This window comes from Scophthalmus maximus, chromosome 18 (genome assembly GCF_022379125.1).
Source record: "Scophthalmus maximus strain ysfricsl-2021 chromosome 18, ASM2237912v1, whole genome shotgun sequence".
NCBI classification, from domain to species: Eukaryota; Metazoa; Chordata; class Actinopteri; order Pleuronectiformes; family Scophthalmidae; genus Scophthalmus; species Scophthalmus maximus.
Genome location: NC_061532.1, coordinates 9,134,603 through 9,158,129, shown reverse-complemented (window position 1 = coordinate 9,158,129; position 23,527 = coordinate 9,134,603). Strand labels below are relative to the sequence as shown.

The 23,527-nt window shown below is 43.4% G+C and overlaps 2 protein-coding genes across 3 annotated transcripts; one reads left to right on the top strand and one right to left on the bottom strand.

Moving 5' to 3' along the window:
* Positions 1–17: 17 nt before the first annotated feature.
* med23 (mediator complex subunit 23) lies at positions 18–15,932 on the bottom strand. Its single transcript, XM_035618005.2, has 30 exons — positions 15,756–15,932; positions 15,258–15,289; positions 14,939–15,026; positions 14,700–14,824; positions 14,469–14,580; positions 13,779–13,877; positions 13,551–13,652; positions 13,344–13,413; positions 13,049–13,161; positions 12,850–12,945; positions 8,549–8,755; positions 7,757–7,900; positions 7,476–7,621; positions 7,114–7,359; positions 6,823–6,965; positions 5,921–6,095; positions 5,649–5,812; positions 5,389–5,513; positions 5,084–5,289; positions 4,041–4,221; positions 3,754–3,924; positions 3,412–3,628; positions 3,136–3,245; positions 2,686–2,812; positions 2,203–2,368; positions 1,976–2,048; positions 1,678–1,892; positions 1,307–1,427; positions 1,024–1,155; positions 18–601 (listed from the first exon to the last, which is right to left on the bottom strand). Exons 1-30 carry the CDS (start codon positions 15,804–15,806, stop codon positions 377–379), a joined length of 4,182 nt encoding a protein of 1,393 aa, XP_035473898.2. The 5' UTR covers positions 15,807–15,932; the 3' UTR covers positions 18–376.
* Positions 15,933–16,974: 1,042 nt separating this feature from the next.
* il20ra (interleukin 20 receptor, alpha) lies at positions 16,975–22,943 on the top strand. 2 transcript variants are annotated; one of them, XM_035618301.2, is made up of 8 exons: positions 16,975–17,064; positions 17,172–17,327; positions 18,331–18,454; positions 18,748–18,956; positions 19,038–19,213; positions 19,657–19,798; positions 19,967–20,103; positions 20,217–22,943. In XM_035618301.2, exons 2-8 carry the CDS (start codon positions 17,279–17,281, stop codon positions 21,432–21,434), a joined length of 2,055 nt encoding a protein of 684 aa, XP_035474194.2. In that variant the 5' UTR covers positions 16,975–17,064; positions 17,172–17,278; the 3' UTR covers positions 21,435–22,943. The 2 variants fall into 2 exon arrangements, with proteins under 2 accessions (XP_035474194.2, XP_035474195.2); XM_035618302.2 differs by having other exon boundaries at positions 16,983–17,000.
* The last annotated feature ends 584 nt before the right edge of the window (positions 22,944–23,527 follow it).

Below are 23,527 nucleotides of genomic sequence, written 5' to 3'. Positions count from 1 at the left end.
AAAAGCTGAAACCAGAGTACGAAAATCTCTTTTTTAATGAAGTAATAATGATAACATACAATATAAAAATGACTTCAAACAGAAAAATAAATGGCATATGATAATAACAAGAACTGCCTTTTCATTTCATGGGCAGCAGCTTGTTTTCTTTGTGACAAGTTGGGTTTTCTAGGTTTTCTAGGACACGAGCAGCTCTCGAGTCTTCTTTGTTTATTAAGGTACAATTTACAAGTGAAATCCATAATTTGAGAATAATCCTAGTTAAAAAAAACAACTAATGAAAAAAAGTTTTTTCTAAAAACTCAAGACTTGATATTTCTGCCTCGTGTCCCTCCGTGCTCATGATTGCAACTGTTTGTGTGTTCACCTGGACGGCCTACATGGGCGCGTGTGCGTGCTGCGTGGCGGAGGGCGAGGCGGTGGCAGAGGATGAGGAGAGCGAGGAGGGAGGGGGCTGAGGGGCGGAGGAGGAAGAGGAGGTGGTGGACGTGGAGGCGGCGGCGGAGGGGGCTGATGACGAGGTCTCTATCTTGCTGCTGTGTGTGATGAAGCGCAGACGCAGCTTCATGGCCGGACGCAAAGTCATGATGATTTTCTCGACCTAGAGACCGATGGACACAGATGGGTAAATCAGAGAGAAGAGAGAGATACGCAAAAGTTAAAATGAAGGGTGTCACCTATCACATTTATTTATAGAACAATGTTTGATTTGAATCACAGCGCGCCAAAAAAAACCTGTATAATTTGGGTAAAGACAACTCTTATTAAAGGCTTTGTCCATTAAACCCTAGATTTGAAAAGCTGATATTAAGTCTAAGCCTGAAGCACAAAGTGAAGTTACTGTTTCATCCCCTCTAATTATCTTGGTGTCTGGGCTGGACACTTGTGCGGAGGAGTCTCGGTGCACAGGGGACGACAGATTCAAACGGAAAAACAAAAAACAGTCTCCTGAGGAGCAGCGAGTTCACAGACGTCGTCTAACTCGAAAGCTGGGTGACAAGCTGTCAAAAGTAAGTCGCTGACCTGCTCTTTCACGCTGTCTCCGGTGTACATGTATTTAATGTGATAGAGGAAGTCGCAGATCGGGTCCATGTAGCTGAGATGTTGGCAATGTTGGTCGACCGCCTGGAGCATCTCATAGAAGGCCACACCGATCTGAGACACGCACAAACACACAACATTAAGACAGAGAAAAGAATGTAAAAAGACAAAACTGAAACAAATTCTTCAGACTTGAGATAAAGATACCGCACAATTATACTTTTTAGTTGTAACTGTAACTATCTATACAATCTTTTGTGGTCACCTCCAACATGCATCGCGTCCTCTCCTGCTGGAAGCGCTGCAGGAACGGCCCCACCAGGTGATACACGTAGAGCAACTGGAACTCTGTCTGGACGACGGGCTTCAAAGTCTCTGAGAGGAATCTACACACACACACACACACACACACACACACACACACACACACACACACACACACACACACACACACACACACACACACACACACACACACACACACACACACACACACACACACACACACACACACACACACACACACACACACACACACACACACACACACACACACACACGAATGACGACATGACGACATGACGACATGACGATCATAAATGACACACGGAGTAAGACTGAAGGAGACGTCCTTACTTGGGAATAAGAGACAACTGTCCGATGGACGAGTGATGCCAGACGGCGTGTGCCAACGCCAGCACGTAGCTGCAGTTCATCTCGCTGTAGCTCTGGTGGCAGGCGGTGAAGTCCAGCAGGGCGAAGGGATAACCGGCCCACTCGGTCTCCGACGTCAGGGCCGGGGAGCTGATCACGGACACGATGCGGTCGTGGAGGACGATCCAGTACGGCTCCTGGGAAAGAGAGATAAGAGCGGAGGTGAACTCCATGTGACTTCTTCAAATAGTAAAAGGAAGGTCTTTGTGTTTTTACTTACAGGAAGTGCAGTGATCACAAGTCCAATGGCATTCATCCAGGCTGTGATGTTCTCTCTGGGTACCAGGGGTTGGCTAAAAAGTAAAGTAAATGGAAAATTTAATCAACGATTCAAATGTTTAATCGATCTGCATCCACAGTACACAACTGCCAGAATGCCCACAAGAATATTTTAATCTGATGCCCGTCACCAGTTTGAAAGATGACAAGCTGTTTTTCTCGTCGTACCTCTTCAGCACCACGTTGAGCAGAGCGTTGCCAACCTCCTTCCCGGGCACCGCCAGAGCCATCAGCTCCACGCAAGTGACGTGTAGAGCGTGGGCTGCCGGGTTGGGGAACTCGTTGAACCGCCAGTCACAGTTGGGGAACGGACCCGGCGACTTTCCCGCCATGGGTGAGACAGAGTTAAGGGGATGTTCTATATCTGGACGTAAAGCTTGTTTTACCGTCAACACACAAGCCACTCTGGACACATCCCACCTTGTTATCAGTAAACCCTTTTCTACTGCATCAACCCCCCCTGGCTGCACTCAAAGGAACTGGGATTAAATTAACAGAGGATCGACAAACAATTACTGTCTCACATGAAGACAAAGAGCCACTGAGGGAGACTGGACGTATCAGCAGTGAGGTAAATATGATATTCAGGCACTGCGGAGGAAGCAAGTGAATTGATCCATCTTCCAATAGGACCAGAATAATGAAGGATATTGTCCACCAGGCGTCCAATCAGCTTGCAGTAGTAGGTGTCGTCGGGGATCCACACGTTGTCTTCTCTGGGGTTCATGCCGCACTTCAGATAGGTCTCACTCAGGCACCAACCTGGGGTGCGGTTGTCCTGTAAAGATATTACACTAGTGAAACATACGCTGCCAATGATAATTAATAATACTTAAAATGAGAGAACATAGTCATACGGTACGGTTTTAATAATACATCATGTCTGCAACATGATATTTTAACATCGGTGTGAGTGTGTCGCCTTTAGAAATATAATTAATATTATCAGTTTTGTTTTTCGTGTGCCTAAAAGGTCCATTAAGTAATGATACACACTTTTCCTGCTTTTCCTTAAGACACTAAAAGTTTACATTGTCGACAAGCCATTTGCAAGTTAAACAGACATTTTAACAAACATCATTCCCAGTTCCGTCTTCGTACCTTCAGTGAAGACATGATGGCGTGCACAAGTTTTCTCTTCAGGTTGGTCCGGTCTCTCAGGTGTCGTTCGTAGTAGTGAAGTGTGTTGTACAAGTAGGTAACCGGGCGGTCTGAACACGATCACAACAGTAAACAAAGTCACACACTCAGTTATGTATAACCAAAGACTTTTGTTGTGTTTCATCCATGTATGCACCGCTTTTGTTTTTCAGTCAAATCAGCTGTCTTTGTCTTCCATCGACTTAACCCTACATTTGTTGAGACAGCCTCACTCACCATGGAACTTGTACAGTCCACCCAGGTGATCCAGCAGCGTTTCCAGAGACTTGGAGACAGGGAGAAGCTCCAGGAAGCGGTGGATGACGATGTCAAAGACGGGCAGGAAACGCAGGCACACGTTGCCAAAGTAGATTGGCAGGTACTGAGGCTGGAGCTGCATGGGGGGGTTTACTTGGTCTGCGAGACCCTCAAAGTACAACTTCTCTGGGTATTTCTGACAAGAGAACAACAAAAGGCTTTTTAATCGAGCTACATCACAATAATGTTACAATTTAAATCACGTTTTTAAATCAGATTTGTCCTTGCTGTGTAAAAGTGAGATTTTCTCAGTGCGCCTACCTTGTGGTAGCTCATGTGTTTGTTGTGCCAGTCGCTCTGGAGCCAGTGCTCGGGAGCGTTCTCCTTCACAAAATCGTTGACTCGGTTTCTGAAGTCGTTGGGCTTCAGCAGCAGCAGTTGGATTATGAAGTAGCAAACCTGAGCCTCGTTGCCCTCATGGCTCCGCATCGCCTGGAAGGAGAAGAGAAGGGCGGAAGGACACACAGTCCGTCATATTTACAGGTCTTTTATGTCTGTGTTGCACTAAATAACCAGATAAATGTCTTTGTGTGCGAGTGCGTCCTTACCAAACACAGGATGAGTCTGTCCAGTGTGACTATGTTGTACTTCCAGACCATGTCGTTCAGGATTTCGATGCACTTGTTGAGCTGCTGTCCGCCCGCTGAGGTGGAGAACTCGTAGACGAGGAAGTCCGCAAACGTGCGCACATGAGCCACGAGTGCACGCGCCCCAATGCGCTCCAAGACCCTGAGGGACACAAAGTCGGGTTACGGTCACGCTCGTCGTCCCAGGACACAACATTTGTACCCGATCAGTTAGCTTTACATCATGTAGAGAGCCCTCCCCGTCAACTGGTGTGAATTTATAAATGCCCCAACATCCGTGGTGAGCAGTGTCAGCACCACATGACATGCAATTATGATCATGATCAAGCCTCCATCACTTTCACCGGTGTGACTTGTATATAATAAGAACATGTTTGTGTAGATTCAGTAAATAAGTAACTGTTGGATCCTATAATAGGAACCAGAAGTGTAGGGCTATTCGTTTAAAGGTGGAGTCAGCGATTCTAATCCAATACACTTTTTTATCAAATTCTGCTCTCATCTCCTCACGGTCCGCTGGCTGTCCGTTCTGTGTGTACGCTGAAAAAATTAAATCCAGTTTTCATACACAGCCCTGGCTGTATTTGGGAAACAAGGAGAACTGTTATACCCGAACAGCACAACACACTTCCTGCCAATCAACAACCGGAGGGATCGTACTAGTCAGTGCGTTCCTGTGATGGCAATGTGCGTGCATGCATGTGGGAGTTTTTGAAGCATTACTGAGGGGGGGGGGGGGGGGGGGGGGGGGGGGGGGGGGGGGCATGTATTTGTTTTTGCTGTTGAGTTCAAATATCAACAGATATCGTTCACCGTACCTTTAGTTACTGAAGCACACTTGTGACACGCGCATGTACACGGCTTGTTTTCACATTACATAACCATTGTTCTTATGGTGGCAGGTTTATAGTCAATTACGAGAGACCAAAGAATCAAATGTTAGACTGACTTTATGAATATTTGCTCTGGCAGCACTACACCTGCGATAGAGACACACGGCCCACCTGAAGCCTATCTGGTTAATGTGGTCCGTCTCCAGCAGCATCTTCCACAGCAGACAGAGGAAGAGCGGCGGTGAGCCCTGCATGGAGAAGTGGGTAATAATGTCGTTCTCATTAGCCATGGACTTCCACTTCCTGTACTCTTCTTCCACGTTCTTCTTCAGGTTGAAGCGAGACTCCTGAGGAACGTTGTTCTGCTTGAAGAACGCCTGGAGGAAAGATGGGGGGTGAGTTTTAATTTGAAGAAAATTAAAATTTACGGTTTGAGTTTGTCAGTCTTATCAAGGTCGAAGGGAATATATGTGAACCTGTAGTGGAGCGGGGAAGCAGGACAGTGTGTGTGAGGCCCAGTTATGAGGCGTGAAGGTCATGATGGTCTGGAGAATGTCTTTACACCAAGTCCCATGGATGGAGTCTGACCCTGTGAAAAAGTCTACACACAGACGCAGAATGGCAGACAGCTCCAGTTAACTAAAAATAACTGACGGGGTAAAAGGAAAGAGAGACAAAGCGACAAAGACTTTAACATAACAAATATCTAAAGAAGAAATTCCAGATTGAGTGTTACCAGTGACGTGTGTGGCTCTGGCCAAGGTGAGGATCAGGGCTCGGTTCAGTTCCTCAGACTCGGCAGACAAAACCGTCTTTGGGTCGTTGAGGAAGCGGGTGAACTGGGGTTGTACCTCCGAACTCCCCAGCGCTGTGATCAGCCGCAGAGCTGTGCTCTCAACACTGACGAAGGAGGCACAGAGTTTTAGTCGTAATAGTAGATTAAGAGTGACAACATCAGTAATTTTGGAGTCAATTATAGGTATGTTTGATGTATGGTGTTCACATTACCATAGATGCAGCTGATTCTGGTTGGTCTGCGGTACGGCAGCAAGACTGTGCAGATGACTCAGCAGCTGGACCCTGTAATGCGGCTGTATGTGGTGCATCCTGTAGCTGAACATCTCCAGCAGAGTGTGAAGGATTCCCCACGCGTGAGACTTAAACACGTTGGGCAACAACTGGCCTGAACAGACAGGGAAAGAGACAAATTCACATTAGACACCAATGTTCGAAATGCCATCCAGTGGACAAGATGAACTGACTGGACACTGATAAAGACGAACTTCTTTATGACATCTCAGTAATCCTTATGTTCGCAAGAGACAAATTTTCGTCAAGTGACAATGGCCAGGGAAAACTTAATGTTCAAAAGTGTGGTTACACTCCACTAGTATCAGTGCTGACAATACTCGTTGCCACAAGTACAACAAGTGTTCTGCATGTAAGGGGCAGAAACATGGGCAATCTGTGAAATCATTTTGCAGAAGTTCATAGTCAAAATAAGTCTTTGTTTTCGACTGCCCAGTAGCTCATCTGTCGTTGGCTCAGGTGTGTTACGTACGCTCACAGCCTGGAGCCCACACACATCACTGACTACATTATAAGGGCCGGATTAAGTGATCCCGGGGAGTAAGTGCAAGTGAGTTATGTCATTTTTTTAACATTCAAATAATCACATTAAAGGGATGTGTACACAACAATGATGAGAAAATCAAGCAACAAGAATAGCATTAAAGTACCGGATCTATAAGAAGTATTGGTAAGTAGCAGTGCAGAAGTACTATTAAACCCCCATTGCTATGTATAAGCTTTGTGTGACAGTTAAATACAACTATTATTCTAAAATTAGGTAGAATTATGGTATTGTGGTTTCCGAACGACTTCAGTCCAGTTAAATCAAATATACTCACTGATGAAACCCTTGATGCCCAGCGACTCGATCTCCATATAGACCAGAAGTCTGCTGTACGTCTCCACCAGTGCAGGGGCCAGGGCAATGCTGGATTTGGCATGAGCCAACTTTATCACGCGTGTGGCAATGCTGTGGATCAGACTGCAGACGGGGGGGCGGACAAAGAGGTGAAGGAAGACAGTGAAATGGATTTAAGAAATCAGAGAACCTCTCTGTCCAATTCATTGTCTAAACAGAATCTACAGTATACGTCCCTCATCATCATCTCCATCCTCCCATTTTCTCCTACCTCATTTTTGCGTGTACTGTGAGTGAATCCAGCAGGTTCATTGGCAGCGGCGTGACAGATCCCGATGCCATGCAGTTGGTGCCGGGCAGGTTGATCCTCATGGATCCGTTTCCGTATATGGTCTCCACGAGGACGCCCATCGGCAGAGTGAAGCACTCCGAGTTGGTGCTGTAGGCGTTACACAGCAGGGCGATCTTGTAGTCGGACATGCCCAGAGTCTTGTTCCGCAGCGACTGCTGGAGAAACCTGACAGGCAGCAGTGGATGGAGGGCGTTACACAGCAGGTCCATATGAAGTCTCATGGTAAACTCAGCTCGGGTTTTCATTTCACTAATTCTAAAATGTATTTTAAAGACACATACTCGTGGTGTAGTTTCAGAGAGTGTGGGATGGGAATCTGTAGTTTGGAGTTGTCGTTCTGGGCTTTGCGGTTGAGGTGGATCCAGATGCATGTCATGGCAAAGGAATGTGTCGACTGAGGCTTGTTGATGTCAGGAACAGGGATGCACTGAGGAGAAAGGGGAAAAAAGTCATTGACAGCAATAAAAACATGACACTATACACAAAAGACAATAATACAATGAAATGGGGCAGTAGTAATAATCAAAGAAAGCTAAAATCATTTCCTAGTAGACGTGTTTACCTCCTTTTCTGGATAAAGCAGGTCGAAGAGCTTCATGACAGGCAGGAAGTCAGCCAGGGCGTTTTTCTGAATGCTCCCTGATATGAACTGTAGCAAGACCCACATCAGGTGATCTCTCCCTTTAATAAGACCTCTGCCTGCGAGCTGCAAGAGAGGAGGGGGGAGGCAAAGAAAAGACAGTCAGAAAAAAGTGAGTATACAGTGATATCAGAGTTCATAAATTAAATAAATGCAATCTTAAATACTACTCCATGTTCTTGCCTTGAATAGTCTGCTTCAGTTCGTTTTTAAAGGCATTTCCCAGGAGTTAAAGTGTGCTACTGCCTGAGCTTCGTATGCAACGACAACAGATACCAGTATTGGGTTTGATACTATGCCGTGCACTCATAATTGTCATCATAAAACTACTCGGTACCAAAGTACCCAACAACGTAGCGTCCTCTGGACAGTTGAGCAGTCAGGTGGCAGTAAGCGGAGCAAAGTCAGCAGTTTGAAAATATTTTAACGTAAGCGAAGATGACGTAGAGCAGACAACAAACTATTAATATCTGATTTTAGAGCTGTAATGGTATTATCAAGTGCTAATATCTCATATCTGTAGCCTGAGCTGTCTGTGAACCGCTCGACTTGCATTGAAAATAATTCCTTCATCAAATCCATTGTGTATTTACTACTTTAATACTAAGTTTGAATACACTATCTGTCCTGAAGTGGCTTTTAATAACATATAAAATATGTGTTTTTCCATCAGGGTGAGTGCCGATGAAAACCATCGCCTCTCTCCCTCCTCACCTTTTGATGTAACGACAGCACCATGTGTGGGAAGCTCGCAAACTGAAACAGCACAAAGAAGATGAGCTGCGAGGAGAGGTGCTGCCACAGCAGCTGGCTGGTTCCTCCGACGTCGGCGTCAAAGTGCTCCTCGGTCTCGGAGCGCTCCATGGCGTACACCACCAGGTCCACCAGCTGCTCCTCCAGCACCGGGCACCGCTGCTTGTGCTGGCGGGCGGAGGAGGGCAGTGTTAAAGGATAAAAGAAAAATAGTGGGCAGGGGAGAGAGGAGGTCATATAGAGAGTGGGAAGGAAAGACGTCCAAGACGGAAGAGGGGTGAAGACAACAGGTGAAGAGAGGGGACAAGAAAGAAAAACAGAGGGAGGGAGAGAACGAGAGGAAGGTTATCGTCAAATATACTTCACATACATTTTTTTAAATATTCATAGAGGCTCCAGCAGTTGTTAGAAATTAACTTATAAAACCTTTTCCCATCACTTGCATGCGGGACTGCATCTCCTTCCTGACTCTTTCAGCTGGGTAAAACTCCCTGCGACCCACATTTCAACTTTTACCTTTACCTCCAGTTCTTCTTGTAATGTTCCTTTGATGTCAGATCATGAAATTAACACAAGTCTCCAGGTAGCTACTTATTTGCCTCATTGTTATTTGGACCTAGTAATATTTCCGTCAGATCTTCTGCTGCAGCTCCAGTGCACGCAAAAGTTTGCAGCAATTTTACATTGAGAATGAGAATGAGAGAACCAGTCACAAGAGGCATTTAAAATGTTTGTGGATAGTAATGACGCTTAAAACTCAAGGTTCAGCTGCTGGTCAGCATTAAGAATTTATGAGAGTCAAATCTGTACAAATGAAGAGTAAACTTTGATATTGGTTGATACCAACAGCACAAATCAATTGGATTATAACAAATTAAAATATAAACAGTATTAATCCATTGTATCATCTTGTGTCACTGATACAGGTCAAACTGAGCTCAGCTGAAGTCTTGAGGAAGTATAACCCATTTTTCTGAAATGATCATATCAAATACTTTTACATATACTGTACAGTAGAGCTGCATGATGTATGTGTGTGTGTGAGTGTGTGTGTGTGTGTGTGTGTGTGTGTGTGGTCTCTGAACCGCGTTGTCAGTTCCACATGTACAGGGGTACGTTGAATGAAAGAAAGACAGGAGGAGTAGGTGATGAGGGGAGGGGATTTAAGAAGAAAGTCAGAAAAAATGGCTGGAGAGAGAGAAGGATGGGGGGGTGGGGGGGCAGGGGGGTAGCAAGTGAAGGGAGGGAAGGTTAGATGACATATTATAGACCCAAGGCCATGTAGTACAGTGAATGCAGTCCATGTGGAAGACTGTGCAGACATTGGACTACATATTGAATCATCACCTCTCTGCATCTCAATTGTTTCAATTTCATGAAGAAACTCGAACTTCACCCAGTAGTGACAGAGCAGGAGTGAGGGTCGCTGCACTGTAGGACTTAACCAAACCATACTTCTTTTTTTCTTCTTCATACAACTGGGACACAGCATAGCAAGGAAGGGAATGCACAGCACGGCACAACATGGCACAGAACAGCACGGCACAGCACCAAACACCAAACCACACAGGGCGACACATTCCTGCATGCAGGCCTACGGGTTTGGGAGGGCGGGGGAGGTGATCGGTGAGGAAGAAGAGGAGCTGCGAGGCCTGTGAGGTCATCGCTGCACGTCCCCTGCCCCAAAAACGCTCACGCAGAAAGAGAGAGAGGGCAGGAGGAGAGGGACGGAGGGAGAAAACGAGAGGGATCCAAAACTACAAAGAAAATCAACCAAATGGCTTACCTAGTTACATCCCAACACCAGTGTCCTAGCAACAATAGGTGGCTGGTCTATAATCCCCCTTATCACCTACCAACATCCCAACCACTGGCAGCCTTATTTGGGAGGAGGTGCTTTATTTGTTCTAGTCCCCAACAAGCCAGGAACACACACACACGCACGCAAGCACGCACGCACACGCGTCTACAACACATACAACTCTTAGTGTAACTTTTTCCACAATAGATCATTTTTCTCTAAATGAGTATCAGCCAGCCACCAACTGGAATCACTGCTGGTTATTGCTTGTGAAGCTCCTGTCAAAGGTATATTTAAATTTAAAAATAATAATTTTAAAAAGCCTCCCTAATTTTCTTCTGTCCCACTGGACGCGACTTGCAGTTCATGAAGCAGCTCGGTAACAACCATGAAGGTACTAACTGATACAAACAACCCCTAGTCGCCTTTCTTTAATGCGCAGTATCAACCAGTGAACATGCAACATAAGTTCACTCGTCCACTCAGACAGCCAATCAGAATCACTCATCAGCCGACCTGGGCAAAACTCTGATCAAACACACAGTCATACACAAAGAAACCCAACTTTATGTTTACTGATGTAAAAAAGTCATTTTGAAGATCCACACACCCACAGGGCAAACTGTAATTCAACTCATTACAGTTACTGCTACGCAAAACCCAAACCCAACCAGCCTTTGTAAAAAATCATTAACAATTTTGCTGTTAATAAGGTGACCTGTAGACTTTCTGATCAAATTTTCTCAACTGTAAGTGATGCAAAGTCTTCCTGCAACTCTTTTTATATGGTTGTCCTGATTTGCGAGACTGTGTTCAGCTAATTTACGCGATCACAAGACTTGTGGCCAAAAGTTGAGACAGAGTAGTTTTGCCCAGGTCACAGCAATGGAAAGCAGCAGGATTATGCCAGACACGAGAGGAACTTCGCCCGACGACAGGCACGGATCAGAACCCATCCATACATGCAGATCAGCAGGACTTGAAATGTCACCAGCAGGGTTAAAGTAGGAGGTAAATGCTGTCAGATGATCAGATCATGGTACAATGACTCAAGACTAAATATACGGAGAATCCAATCATCGGCCCTGAGAGCCTTCAGTCATCGTCAGTGTCAGGCAGCAAGATGCATCGATCCAGGGTTGTAGTATATGTTTTAATATTTTAAGAAACTATTTACTTTGCCAAGAGTATCGTCCAATATAGAGACACTTAATATTCAAAGAAAATAATATTGACTATGTGGTCACAATCAATACATTTTACTATGTAGCATGCGAAATGTGACTGGAGACAATTTACTTGCCACCGTCTTATTACCTGTACAAATCCATCCACGACTAATAGTCCATAAACAGCCAGTATGTTTGTTTGTCTGCCTGACCAGTATATATTTTGCTGCTTCTGTCTCTTTATACTCTATGAAGCCCTGCTGTGACCATTTCAAGCTCTGTGTCATTTCCCTAAACTCCATTTCAAAAGTTCTTTTTGTATTTTTTCACATTTCTTGGACATCTGTGTGCCTCTTAAAACCTAAAGCGTCCAACGGGCAGGTTAGTTGGTAGGTCAGGTGACCGGGAAGAGGAACAACGACATACCTGGGCAATGTTCAGAGTCTAGAGAGTGCATGGCAGAGAGACAGACAAAGACAACACACAACCAGAGGACAAAACAAGGAGAGAAGAGAGAGAAACAAAGACAGAGGGAGAAAGAAACCAAGACGGGGGGAAAAAAAGGAGAGACAGAGAGAGAAAGTGGTGACTAAGGAGCTACAGTAGGTTGTTCACTGTCCGTTCAGCACAGCTGGCATCAACGCAACCAATTCAAACATGAAAAATGGATTCCGGGTTATTTGTTCAGAGTTAAAATATGAAACAAAAATCCAGTATATTGCATTGATTATTGCTTTGTGTTAGCGGCAAACTGTCTGGACAACAGTCGCTGGTCAAACTCTTGTCGATGGCTGTGCTCAGTGAGATGGGCTGAGTTGAAACTGCATGAACCCGACAGGGCAAACCAACACCACAGTGCATATAGGCCACACACAAACGATTGGTTTGATGGACATTTGGTTGATATACATTAGCTGTGTTACCATGGCAACATGGGAAGAGGGGGGTTCAGGGGAGAAAAGGGTGGGAAGGTGAGGAAAAAAAAAAACATGAACAAAAGAACAAAAAAAACAGAAACGGCAGAATAACAAAAGGACAAACTAAGATATGAGCAGGACGATGTAGTGAGAGAAAATATTGGGAGGTGAAAAACGAAATAGAAAAATTTAAAATTTGAGAGGAATGAGTGGAAGAGGAGCAGCAGGAGCAGGGAGTGTGGGATTCCAAAAAACGATAAACAAAGGGGAGAGTCGAGAGAGAGTGAAGCGGACAGGAGACGTGAGGACAGACGGAGGAGGCCTGGTAGACTGTAGGAGCGAAGGAGGAAAGGTAGAAGGAGAGGTGGTTTTTACCTGCTTGTTGAGTCCTAACATGTTGCACACCATCTCCCTTGAGTACGGCTGCTCTAGCACATAGCGCAGCAAGCCTGTCTGCGGCTCAAACAGGTCCTAGATTTGAAGAAAAAAAAAAGAATAAAATATATACATTGTTTCTGGGGATGTGCGCATAGGTGTGTGAAGTGTGTGTGAAGTGTGTATGAACTTTTGTTACCTTATCAAAAGGCAGCATGCCTCTCAGGGGGAAGCGAAGAGTAGTGGGGTCTAACTTCCAGGAGTTACAGATGGCCCCGCTGTTATTCACTACTGGTAACAGGCTGCATCGTCCTGTGGGCACATTCACATAAAATGCTCAAGAGCAACAAAACATAAATCTATATTTGCATGTCCCTGTAGTTATTTATTTTCTATTTTACTTTTCTCAACATCTTTTTGAACAGTATATTTTTAGGGTTCCTGTGTAGGTGTTTGTGTGTGTGTGTGTGTGTGTGTGTGTGTGTGTCTCTTACCACAAATTGAGTTGATTCTGGCTGTGGGTCTGAAACTGTCCACAAAGTCAGATATCAAACTGCCAAGAAGCTTCAGATGAGAGACACAGATGGAGCCAAAAATAAAAGGTGTGGGCAGAAGACACAATAGGAGAGAAACTGTTAAAGATACGCACATATACAGTAAAGCTGGACACATACACACAATCGGCAAGAACCACACCTTACCCAGTGTGAGAGCTGTCCCTCTGGATACAGTTTTCTGATTTCTGTGATGGCAAAGTAGGCTGGCAGCAGGCAGGCATTTCTGTCCAGGATATACTCCACTACCTTAAATAAATACAGACATTCACACAGAATTAAACATCAAACTGGTAGAGTGATGTGTACAGAAAACTACAAACACACAGGACAGGGTACTTTCAATGAATTAGTAAGAGATGGAATGACAGGTACCTCTCTGGCAGCCAGAAGCTGTTGGACTATTGCTGAGCTGACAGTGGTAGGAATGGTCTGAATTTTATCCAGAACAGCTTTCAACAAGTCCCGCACACCCTGAAACACAAACACACACACACACACACACACACACACACACACACACACACACACACACACACACACACACACACACACACACACACACACACACACACACACACACACACACACACACACACACACACACACACACACACACACACACAGATTGAAACCATGTCGAGTGATTTAACACTTAAACTTTCACAACTGTCTGTTCAGAAATCTTAATATGCAGGGAGAAAATCACTGACATTTTTCGTGATGCCCAGAAAGAGATTCATTTGTAACAGCTTAAAACATGTTCGACATAGTTTGGTATTTCCTGCTAGAGGCCCAATCTGTGTCAACATCAGTCTCCACACAGAGGCAACAAACTCTATTGTATCTGGCAACAAGTGAGTTGTTAGTGTCAGCAGATGATTTCAGGAGAATTGTTCACTGCTGCTAAACAAGCACAGAAAACCAGTGACGAGACCGATGTTCTAAGACTGTGGGTTAAAAATACACAGATCATACTAAAAATAATAAAGCAGAGAATACAGAGATGTGCTGATGACTTGTCTCAGCTGTGCTCGTGTGTGTGAGAGTGAGTGTGTGTCAGACCTTGTAGTCCACCCCGCCGATGATCTTGCGGATCAGTTTGAAGGTTAACGCCCACAACTGAGTTCTCTCCCACTCCAGACTGTCTGAGCTGATCAGAGCCACACACACCATCCTGGAGACACACAGAGAATGACACACAATTGACTGGATAAAACTAGACTCACTATATACCCGTCTAACCCTACATCTAGATATAGTCAGATATATATCTGTTAGTAAGTGTGTCTGTACCTCGGTGGTAGCAGGCTGGTCTCCACAGCCATTGCAAGACAGTCGTAGAGGAAGGAGATTCTTTTGGGACTGTGCTGGCTGTGTATAAAACGTACTATCCACTGTACACACTGGTCATGAGACTCCTGCAGAGAAAAATAGAGGCATTGCATTTAAAAAAGATTTTTTAAATAAACTTATTCTTCATCATCTCGTGTGTGAACGTGTGTGTCTGTTTGGGTTTAGGTGTGTGCAGACACCTGCGGTAGCGTTCCCCAGTACTGTCTGAAGGCTCCAAGGCAACTGATCAGTTTAGTCCTCTCATCCTCTGGAGTGTCCATAAACATCCTGAAAGAAACGCAGCACAGCTGTTATTTTAGTCTGCACACTTCCGATTTTACAGACAATAAAAGGCTTAACCTAAATGTACATTTTTAACATTTCACCGATCCTTCTGCTGGGACATAAAATGGAATAACACAGACTAATATCGTGCCTTCTTCGACAAGTCATGAGAGGTTTTGATTGAGTCGTAAGAGCATGATGAGGAGTGTGTCTGTGTGATGAGAGTCATCTTACCCAGCAAAGGCTTCTTCTATCATCTCCGTTTTCTTAAAGGAGAATAGAGGAGAAACACAACAATAAGAAAGGAAAAAAAAACCCTGCGAAGTTCATCTTTCTTTCTGATTATAATAACCTCAATATTAACAATTCTCTAACTAGCATGTACACACACACATACAGACCAGAGATTACCGTCTTGCACAGAGACATTAATAAGGGGCGTTCACTTCTGTCTGGGGTCGGTTCAAATTGATGCAATGAATGAATATGCAAAAGTACAAATACAATGCACAAAGTCTACATCGCCCATTGTTTTGAAATGCTTAACAGTCTCAGCTGTTACAGTTTAAGCTCGTTGGATAACGTAACTCAACGTGCAACCTCTCCCTCGAAATGTCGGTGGAACTGTTTATTTCCAAAATGATATTGTGATAACGAAAATGGGCTAACGCTGTGAGATGCTAACGACCGTTAGCTTTACAAACAAAACCGGTTTATAAATATACACATTACCACAACATCTTCAAAGATGCTCTGGAGCTGCGTCTCCATCGAAAGCGCCATGTTTAAAAGGGGCTCAGTTGTTGTGGTTGTTTTTATCGAACCATCACGGAAATCGACCGGTAACTGCGTCCAGAGTCCGCAGACGAGCCACTCGACAAGCTAAATGCTAACAGGCACCAGAACAAATGCACGGCGAGACGCGCAACAGCAAAAACAATCCGGAGACACATCAGATACAGGAACAGCACAGTTCCGCTTCATTTGGTTCCCTTTACGCGAAACCCTTAATCCTCTGTATAATGTATGATAATTATGGCACAAACACAGGTGAAAAATGTTACCACGTCTGAGGTGTAATTTTATCACTATAATTTTATATCTAATGTTTTAGGGCATTTTAAGATCTTTAAATCAAAAATATTTAGTATTTTTCCCTGTTTCTTATTCAAATCTGCTACATGTAGTAATTCAGCTGCTTCTCACAAATGAAGTAAATATTTCATCTAAACTTTTATGTTCACCTGTGCTGAACACTTTATATAATAATATAATAATATATCAGGTCTTTGTGAGGGTCTAAAACCTCCCTGATCCAATCCCTCGGACTACGTTCCATCCAAATACATGCATCGAACAATTCAAATTGAAATGTTAAGACCTAACAACTGGCATATTATTACAATAGAAATAAAAACATTAAATACAAAACACGTGATCAATATCAAAAATGAATTGGACCGTATCTATAGATCAACCGACCCAAGATGAATAATCTATATGCAAGGAGCTGTAGTTCCACCATAACCATCTGAAACATTGATGTGATTACTTACATGATGATTAACCAATAATAATTATAATCCAATAATACAGGGGGGAACATATGATGTACACGGAGTTACTTAAAAGTGAAATTGAGGGTTTTTACATTATGATACTATGAAAAAAGAAAAGGCTTGATAAATACTTTAAAGGTGGAGGGTACACTTTGAAACTACTTTTCAAAACAATCACTTTTTAGTTGAATTTGAGATGGAGAGTGTTTACACCATGAAACCAGAAGGATATGGTTCTTTCACTAGTGTCAATTTACTCTGTTGTTTGTGTCTTGGAGACGTTTCAATTATGAGTTATTCATCAGGTCCGCCCCCCTCTCCTTCTCTCTGACCCCGCCCCCTCTCCTTCTCTCTCTCTCTCTTTCTCTCACGCGCGCACACACACACACACACACACGCGCGCACCGGGCACAAACAGGTGAGATCACATTTCTCCCTCACTCGCCGAAACCTGTCGCACAGGGGGATTGTTTAGTTTGAAAGTAAGTCATCGAGGTGTTGTCGCTTGGCTGCTAATCTGAAACACTTCGGCTTAATCATCACCTTACTTTACTTCCTCTTTGTCCTCTTTGTTTTTCCTCTTTCAAAGCTCATTTCTTGTGATCGTGTGGAGGAGGACGGTCGGAACTGTACGTACAGGAGCTGTTGGTGCTGGAAAAAATGTTTCCTGAGAAAACATGACCTCTCCATTCAGAGATGTGGACGGTGTTGATGTTTCTTAGCCTGTGGGTTGTGCACTGTGCAGGTATGTGTCACTGTTGGTTTTGGTCGCCTACTCTCTTTAGTTTTCTTAATGGGGGCATGTCCGCATGTCAGGTTAGTATGTTGGTAACCTATATGTTGGGCTTATTCCCATTATGACGAGTAGCAAATGTATTACAGCACAGTGATTCATCATTGGAAAGCTTAAGCACACCTCGCGTGAGCATGAAACTGCTTTGCAGATTCATTAACTCATGATTTGAGTCAGATTCAAATTTGATTTTTTAAATCTAATCTGAATCAGACAGGTTGGGAGGAGATCCTGATTTAATATTCATTGGGTTAAAATCCCCAGTCATCTACTTTTCTCCTTATCTCCAATCAGTTGTATGATGTTGTTTATTCAAATGAAGTAGGTCATCATCAAACTGTTTGGTGTCTGAAACGTTCACCTGAACCATTTTGCGAAAAGATTATACACAAACAAAATATTTTTGATGGTGTCTTGTGAGCCAGAGCAGCTGTTTTTTTATGATGCTTTTATACATTTATTTCATTAATACATATTATCTATAGATATCAAGTGTCAAATTAGCAATCATTTCTTTGGACGCAGTTATCGGGGCATGGACTATGTAAAGGCCAAAAAAACTTGTCACAACTAGTCATTGGATTGTGCACATTCATATATTTATTACAGGTCTGTAACTTACAAACCACTTGCAAAAAAAAACAGTTTAATATTCCTATCCCATAGATAATTTAGGGTTCAATTGAAATACTTTGGTTAAATGTTATCCTTTTAAACTGTCCAATGTGGACGTTTAATATCAAGCCAATAGTACCAGGCAGACATATTCTTCTATACTCTGCATGTTGGGCCAAAGGCGGGTTACAGCAGTGGCCACTTTTTTTTTAGAGTTTTAATAAGTGTGTTTTTGGTGGTACTGTACATACAAGAGGAGGTTTAAAGATGAGTCATTCTAACAACAAACAGGAGTTCATCTTATCCCTCTTTCTCAATCTCCCCATCTGGCTCTCCTCAGTGTCCTCCTCTCCTCCGGGCCCCATCAGTGTCGTCTTCTCCTCAGTGAATCTCAGGAACATACTGCAATGGGCTCCGGGCAATGGCACGTCCGAGGACACGCGCTTTACGGTGCAGTATGCCATGTAAGTTTTGGTTTCGTGACACTGTAACTACCGGGGACTTTGCCTGGATAAAGCAGAAAATAGTGTTTTCTTCTGCAAGTCTCACGGGAATTTAGGAACAAAAAGAAACCGAGATAGGAGACGGCGGGGAGGGGTGGGGAAAGATTCAGAAGAAAAAATGAAACCTGACTAAACAAACAGCTCATATAACCTGAAGTTCCTCGCTTCAGGGGACATTTGAACAAGCTGGTTGTGATTATTCCGGCTCGTGCAGTCATTCTCTTTTCTGTGTGGGCCTGTGCTGTCTTTCCCAGCTACGGGGACAGCGAGGAAGGAAGTAAAGGAAGACGGGTAAACTGGAGGTCGGTGAGGCAGTGCACGGACATAACGCGGTGCTGGTGTGACCTGAGCAACGAGACGTGGGATCAGGATCATGGATACCACGCCAGAGTCCGCGCTGCGGGGAGGAGAGCATCCTCCAAATGGGGCTTGCCTCAGAGGAGATTTGATCCAAAGTCGGACAGTAAGTTGAAGTGACATTTGAAACATTTTGCTAAAATATTTGAAATCTACCATAACAGAACATTTTTGTCTGTCCGCGTAGCTAGTTTGGGTCCTCCGCTAGTTTCTGTGGAAGTAGCGGGCAACAACGCCATCATCGCTCTGAAGGGACCAATGAGATATGACCCAAACAACCACACTGCGGAGGTTTCCATGGCAACAGTATACCCGCAGATGACTTACAACCTCTCCATCCGCAATGTCGCTCGGGGACAGACAGTGAGTAGAAATACATTCAAATCCTAACTTCTCCCTGTCTCCTGGCATGGAAGAAGTGTTAAATCAAGCACTCCTTTTGCACATTTTTTTTTTATTTCAGACAAAAAGACATGATAATATATAATTACATACAATAAAATAGAAATTGAATAAACATGTACATATTAATGTATACATGAGACAACTGCACGAGTGTCGCCACAGATGAGATTGGTAGCGTGTCGAACTAAACCTAATGTTTAATAAAGCCTAGATTATTCCATTTTCAAAGTCATTTAGCCGGTTAATCCATTTATACATAATATTCCTCGGGACAGTCTGGCAATAGAGATTCCTGCCGCCACAAACATTTCACTCGCACTAATATTCTCATGGCATCATTGTGTGCAACTTGGAGTTTCTTTGCAGACTAATCTGTTACGTGTATGTGTGTATATTTGTAGCATAATTTCCAAGTGGTCTCTAGTCCGTACAAATATCAGCTGATGCCGGAAACGGAATACTGCTTCTCGGCCAAGACAAGATTGGTGTCCATGCCCATCCAGTGCCAGCCCTCGGCGTGGCAATGTTTCACCACGCCTCAAGGTACAACCACATTTCTTGTGTGAGAGACAGAGGCAATCTTGTGCTCTCTGTTTGACAGGCAGAAAGGAATGTGACTAAACAGGATTCACAGGAGCAAGAGAGATTGATGATTGCTCCTGAGATGTGCTGTATTGTTTGTGTATGAGTCTGTTTCCCTTCTCCCTCCAGACCCTGGGACTGTCCAACTGCAGTGGGTGGTTTGGGTTTTTGTTGTCCCATCTTTGTGCATCTGTGTGCTCATGGTGGTTGGCTACTTTCTCCATAACTACCTAATGGGGAAAGGACAGAAGAGGCCATATACTCTGGTAATGCAAATACACTCTTGTATGTCAAGTAATGTTGATTTAAAAAATGTTATAAAAGCTAAAGGTCAATCTTTGAACAACCACACCCTCTGCTTCTCTCCTTCATCCTTCAGAGCCCCAGTTCGTTTCATCCTCCCCTTCCAAACTTCCCTCCTGAGAATCTCAACATCATTCTCATCAGTGTAATGAAAGATGTGTCACCATTAGTACCTGACGGCGCCATATCAGACCATGCGTGCCACAAGAAAAACATAGCAGATCCTCCACCGAGATACTCCCCGCAGAGGGCCGAGAGACCCCCGGAGCCCGACGATTCGTCGGTTGACTATGGATTTGTCGGCGTCGCTGCTGAAATCAGCGGCGGAGGAGGAGAGGAGGCCGGAGAGAGGAGGCGCGATGGAGAAGATGGGAATAATCGGATCGTTGAACACCAGAAGTGCATAGCAGGAGAGAGTTATGAGAAGAAAGTGTGGATGGTTGCGGATGGTCCCTCTGCTGGTGTTTACTCTCCTCAAACCAAGTCCTACCTCTCACAGACGTCAACCCTCGCATGCACGCAAACGCACAGGCCAATACACTCACAGACACAGATGAGCAGACTTGTACAGACGCAGGCGTGGCCACAGTCAGAATCCGTTTCACTGAGCCAAATTCAGGGATCGTCGCCGTCTGATCAGGGAGGAAGCGACGACGACAGAGAGTGTCCAGGTTTATTTGTGAACAAAACGCCTCACACCGGCCTCTTCCACCTTCCTTCAAATCTACAAACAAAGAAGAAGGTAGGAATGGAGGAAGAGATGGAAGAAAGGGTCAGAGTAGGAACAAATGGAAAGGTAGATGGAGGTGAGAGTGAGACTGTAGCCCTTCTTTCTGCCTACGCCTCCCAGAACGTCACAGATATGTCTAGCTCCCACACCAACCAATCCGATTTCTTAACAGATGACTATGGTGTTCAGAGTCCAGCTACAGCACACAGTATAGAGGAAGGAGAAGAAGAAGATGATGATGGAGAGGAGGAGGAGGGAACTATTTGTATTAATTGGGACTCTGCAACTAGGAAACTGTTTCCAGAGATGGCGATGGAGCTCAACAAGGAGGGAGGCTGTGGTGGGTTGATGCGGGGAGAGGAAGGGATTGAGGGCAGAATGGCGGGAGAGGAAGTGCATGCTGCAGAGGGCAAGTTGAAGTTGGAAAATGTGTATGTCAGACAAGCTTCCGAGGAAGAGGCAGAGGCAGTGGCGCTGAGAAAGGTGGAGCAAGGTGGTCAAACAGGGTGGGAGGGGGATGATATTATGACCAAATGGAACGTGGTCATCTCAATGGATCCGTAGATGATATTCATCAATATTTTGACGCCATTATAGCAAAAAAAAGCTCTCTTCCTGCACTAATCCACTTGACTTTAGTATCATGATAGAAATAAAAATCATGAAAATATCACTATGCAAAATTAGTTTTACTTTGAATTCACATATCAAAATCTGTTTACTGATTATCAAATTACACTAATCAATACTTATGAAGTTACCACACTGTGATCCCCCTCGCTTTTGGGCAAACTTTTACTTGTATTATTATTTGTATGATTGTTAATCAATTAGTTGTAGTTGTAGTCCTCTGTCTTTTTATGATTAACGATTTATTTACACCTAGTCACCGCTGATGTCACAGTTCTCCAGCAACAACAACACAAAAACTAACTTTTTGAGCTGTGACTGTGATTTCCGATCACAATAATCCTATAAAGACACTAAACATTGTTTTTTTTTCTTTTACTTGTACATGTTTTATTCTACATGAGCACAGTTTATCACAACTCCACACATACTGTTTGTGTTGCCTTGATAATGATAACACTGGTTAGCAGTAGTAGTCGTGTGTGTGTGTGTGTGTGTGTGTGTGTGTCCTGGTTGAGTTTCAGGAAAAGCACTTAAACTGTCCTTATTTGATGTTTTTGAAGGAAATTTCTGATGATCAGAGGAATAGGAAGCTAGTGATTCATGTGTTGATATATAATGAAGACAGAACTATAGCACTTTACTTTTTTTATCCAATATAGGTTTTTATATGAATAATGAATTAGCCTCACCCATTCACTTGTTTCTTCTCTGGGCTATGCGAACATATTTTCTGAAGAAAAATATTAATTGCGTTACTGAATCACATTGTTTTTGAAACATAGCTTTCTTGTTTGTTTTGAGCTCAGACGTCCAGAGGCTTGCCAGGATATTATACGCTGTCTCAATAACTACTTAATTTTTGCCACTGTCACGTCTGCATTCCATCAACATAGGCTTTAAATAACAATTGAAAATATGTATTGATTTAAGCACAGAAAATACTTTCACGTCACTTTTGTTCCTTTGTTATTTAAAAGAATACCACCTGAATTATGTTCCCTCGTGTAGCGATGAAGGAAATTGTTACAGTCTTTTTGTTAATGCCGTTCGTCTTTACACAAAACACGTTGTTTATAGTTCTACCTACATGAAGTTAAAAGACTCAAAATGATATGTGAAGAATGTGGTGAACTTTACTAATACTGTACATCATATTAGAATGATACTCTAATCAGCATTGTCTGTGTCATATTGGAAATTACTGTAAAACGTCTTCCTGTACACTGTTAGCCTTCATGTATGCAGGTTGACAGGGAGGGCGAATTCCGAAATAACACGTCATCTGCAATGAGGTGGTTAAGTTTGAGGCCCTCCATTGAGTTGTATCTGTACCATTTCTTAAAATGGTTTTACTCTGGGAAATAAATTGTAAAACTTTTGTAATGATTTTGTATTTTGCATATTCAGAAGGAATAATAATAAAGTACACTTGTTACATTGTCTCCGTTAAGCTGGGTTTTTTAAATGTAAGGAACACTTGATATTTCACCAGTTTCCTTCTCTCACTTGAGTTTTGTACTCCTACCAGCTTGTGCATTTCCCAGTATGAATCTACACCTATAAACTTTAAGGAAACGTAGCCTGTGTAGTGGGCCATGACTGACTTTTGTTCTGAACTATGTTTAAATTCAACTCCTCATGCCAGCAAGTGAGTAAACAGAGACATCTGCTGGTGAAATTGCAAACAGTCATCATGGAATTTACTGAAATGGCAGAAAGCGAGGACACTCCACATTATAAATTTCTCAGACCTCTCATCTGATATTATCTGCTGACAAGTAACAAATACAGATGTCAGTATACAGTCAAAGTATATCATCGTTATAATGAATTTGATCAGTATGTATCTTAAGTAATCAACATACACTCACCACTGTGCTTGGCTGAGTGTCAAATAAATATGTCATATTAGTTTTCCAAAAGTCTATATAATATTCTGGGAGGTTAATGTATATGCATAGTATTTTCTATCTTAATCTTAACAGAAACTGGTAACTAGCAGTCACATGTAGTGGATTATTTTG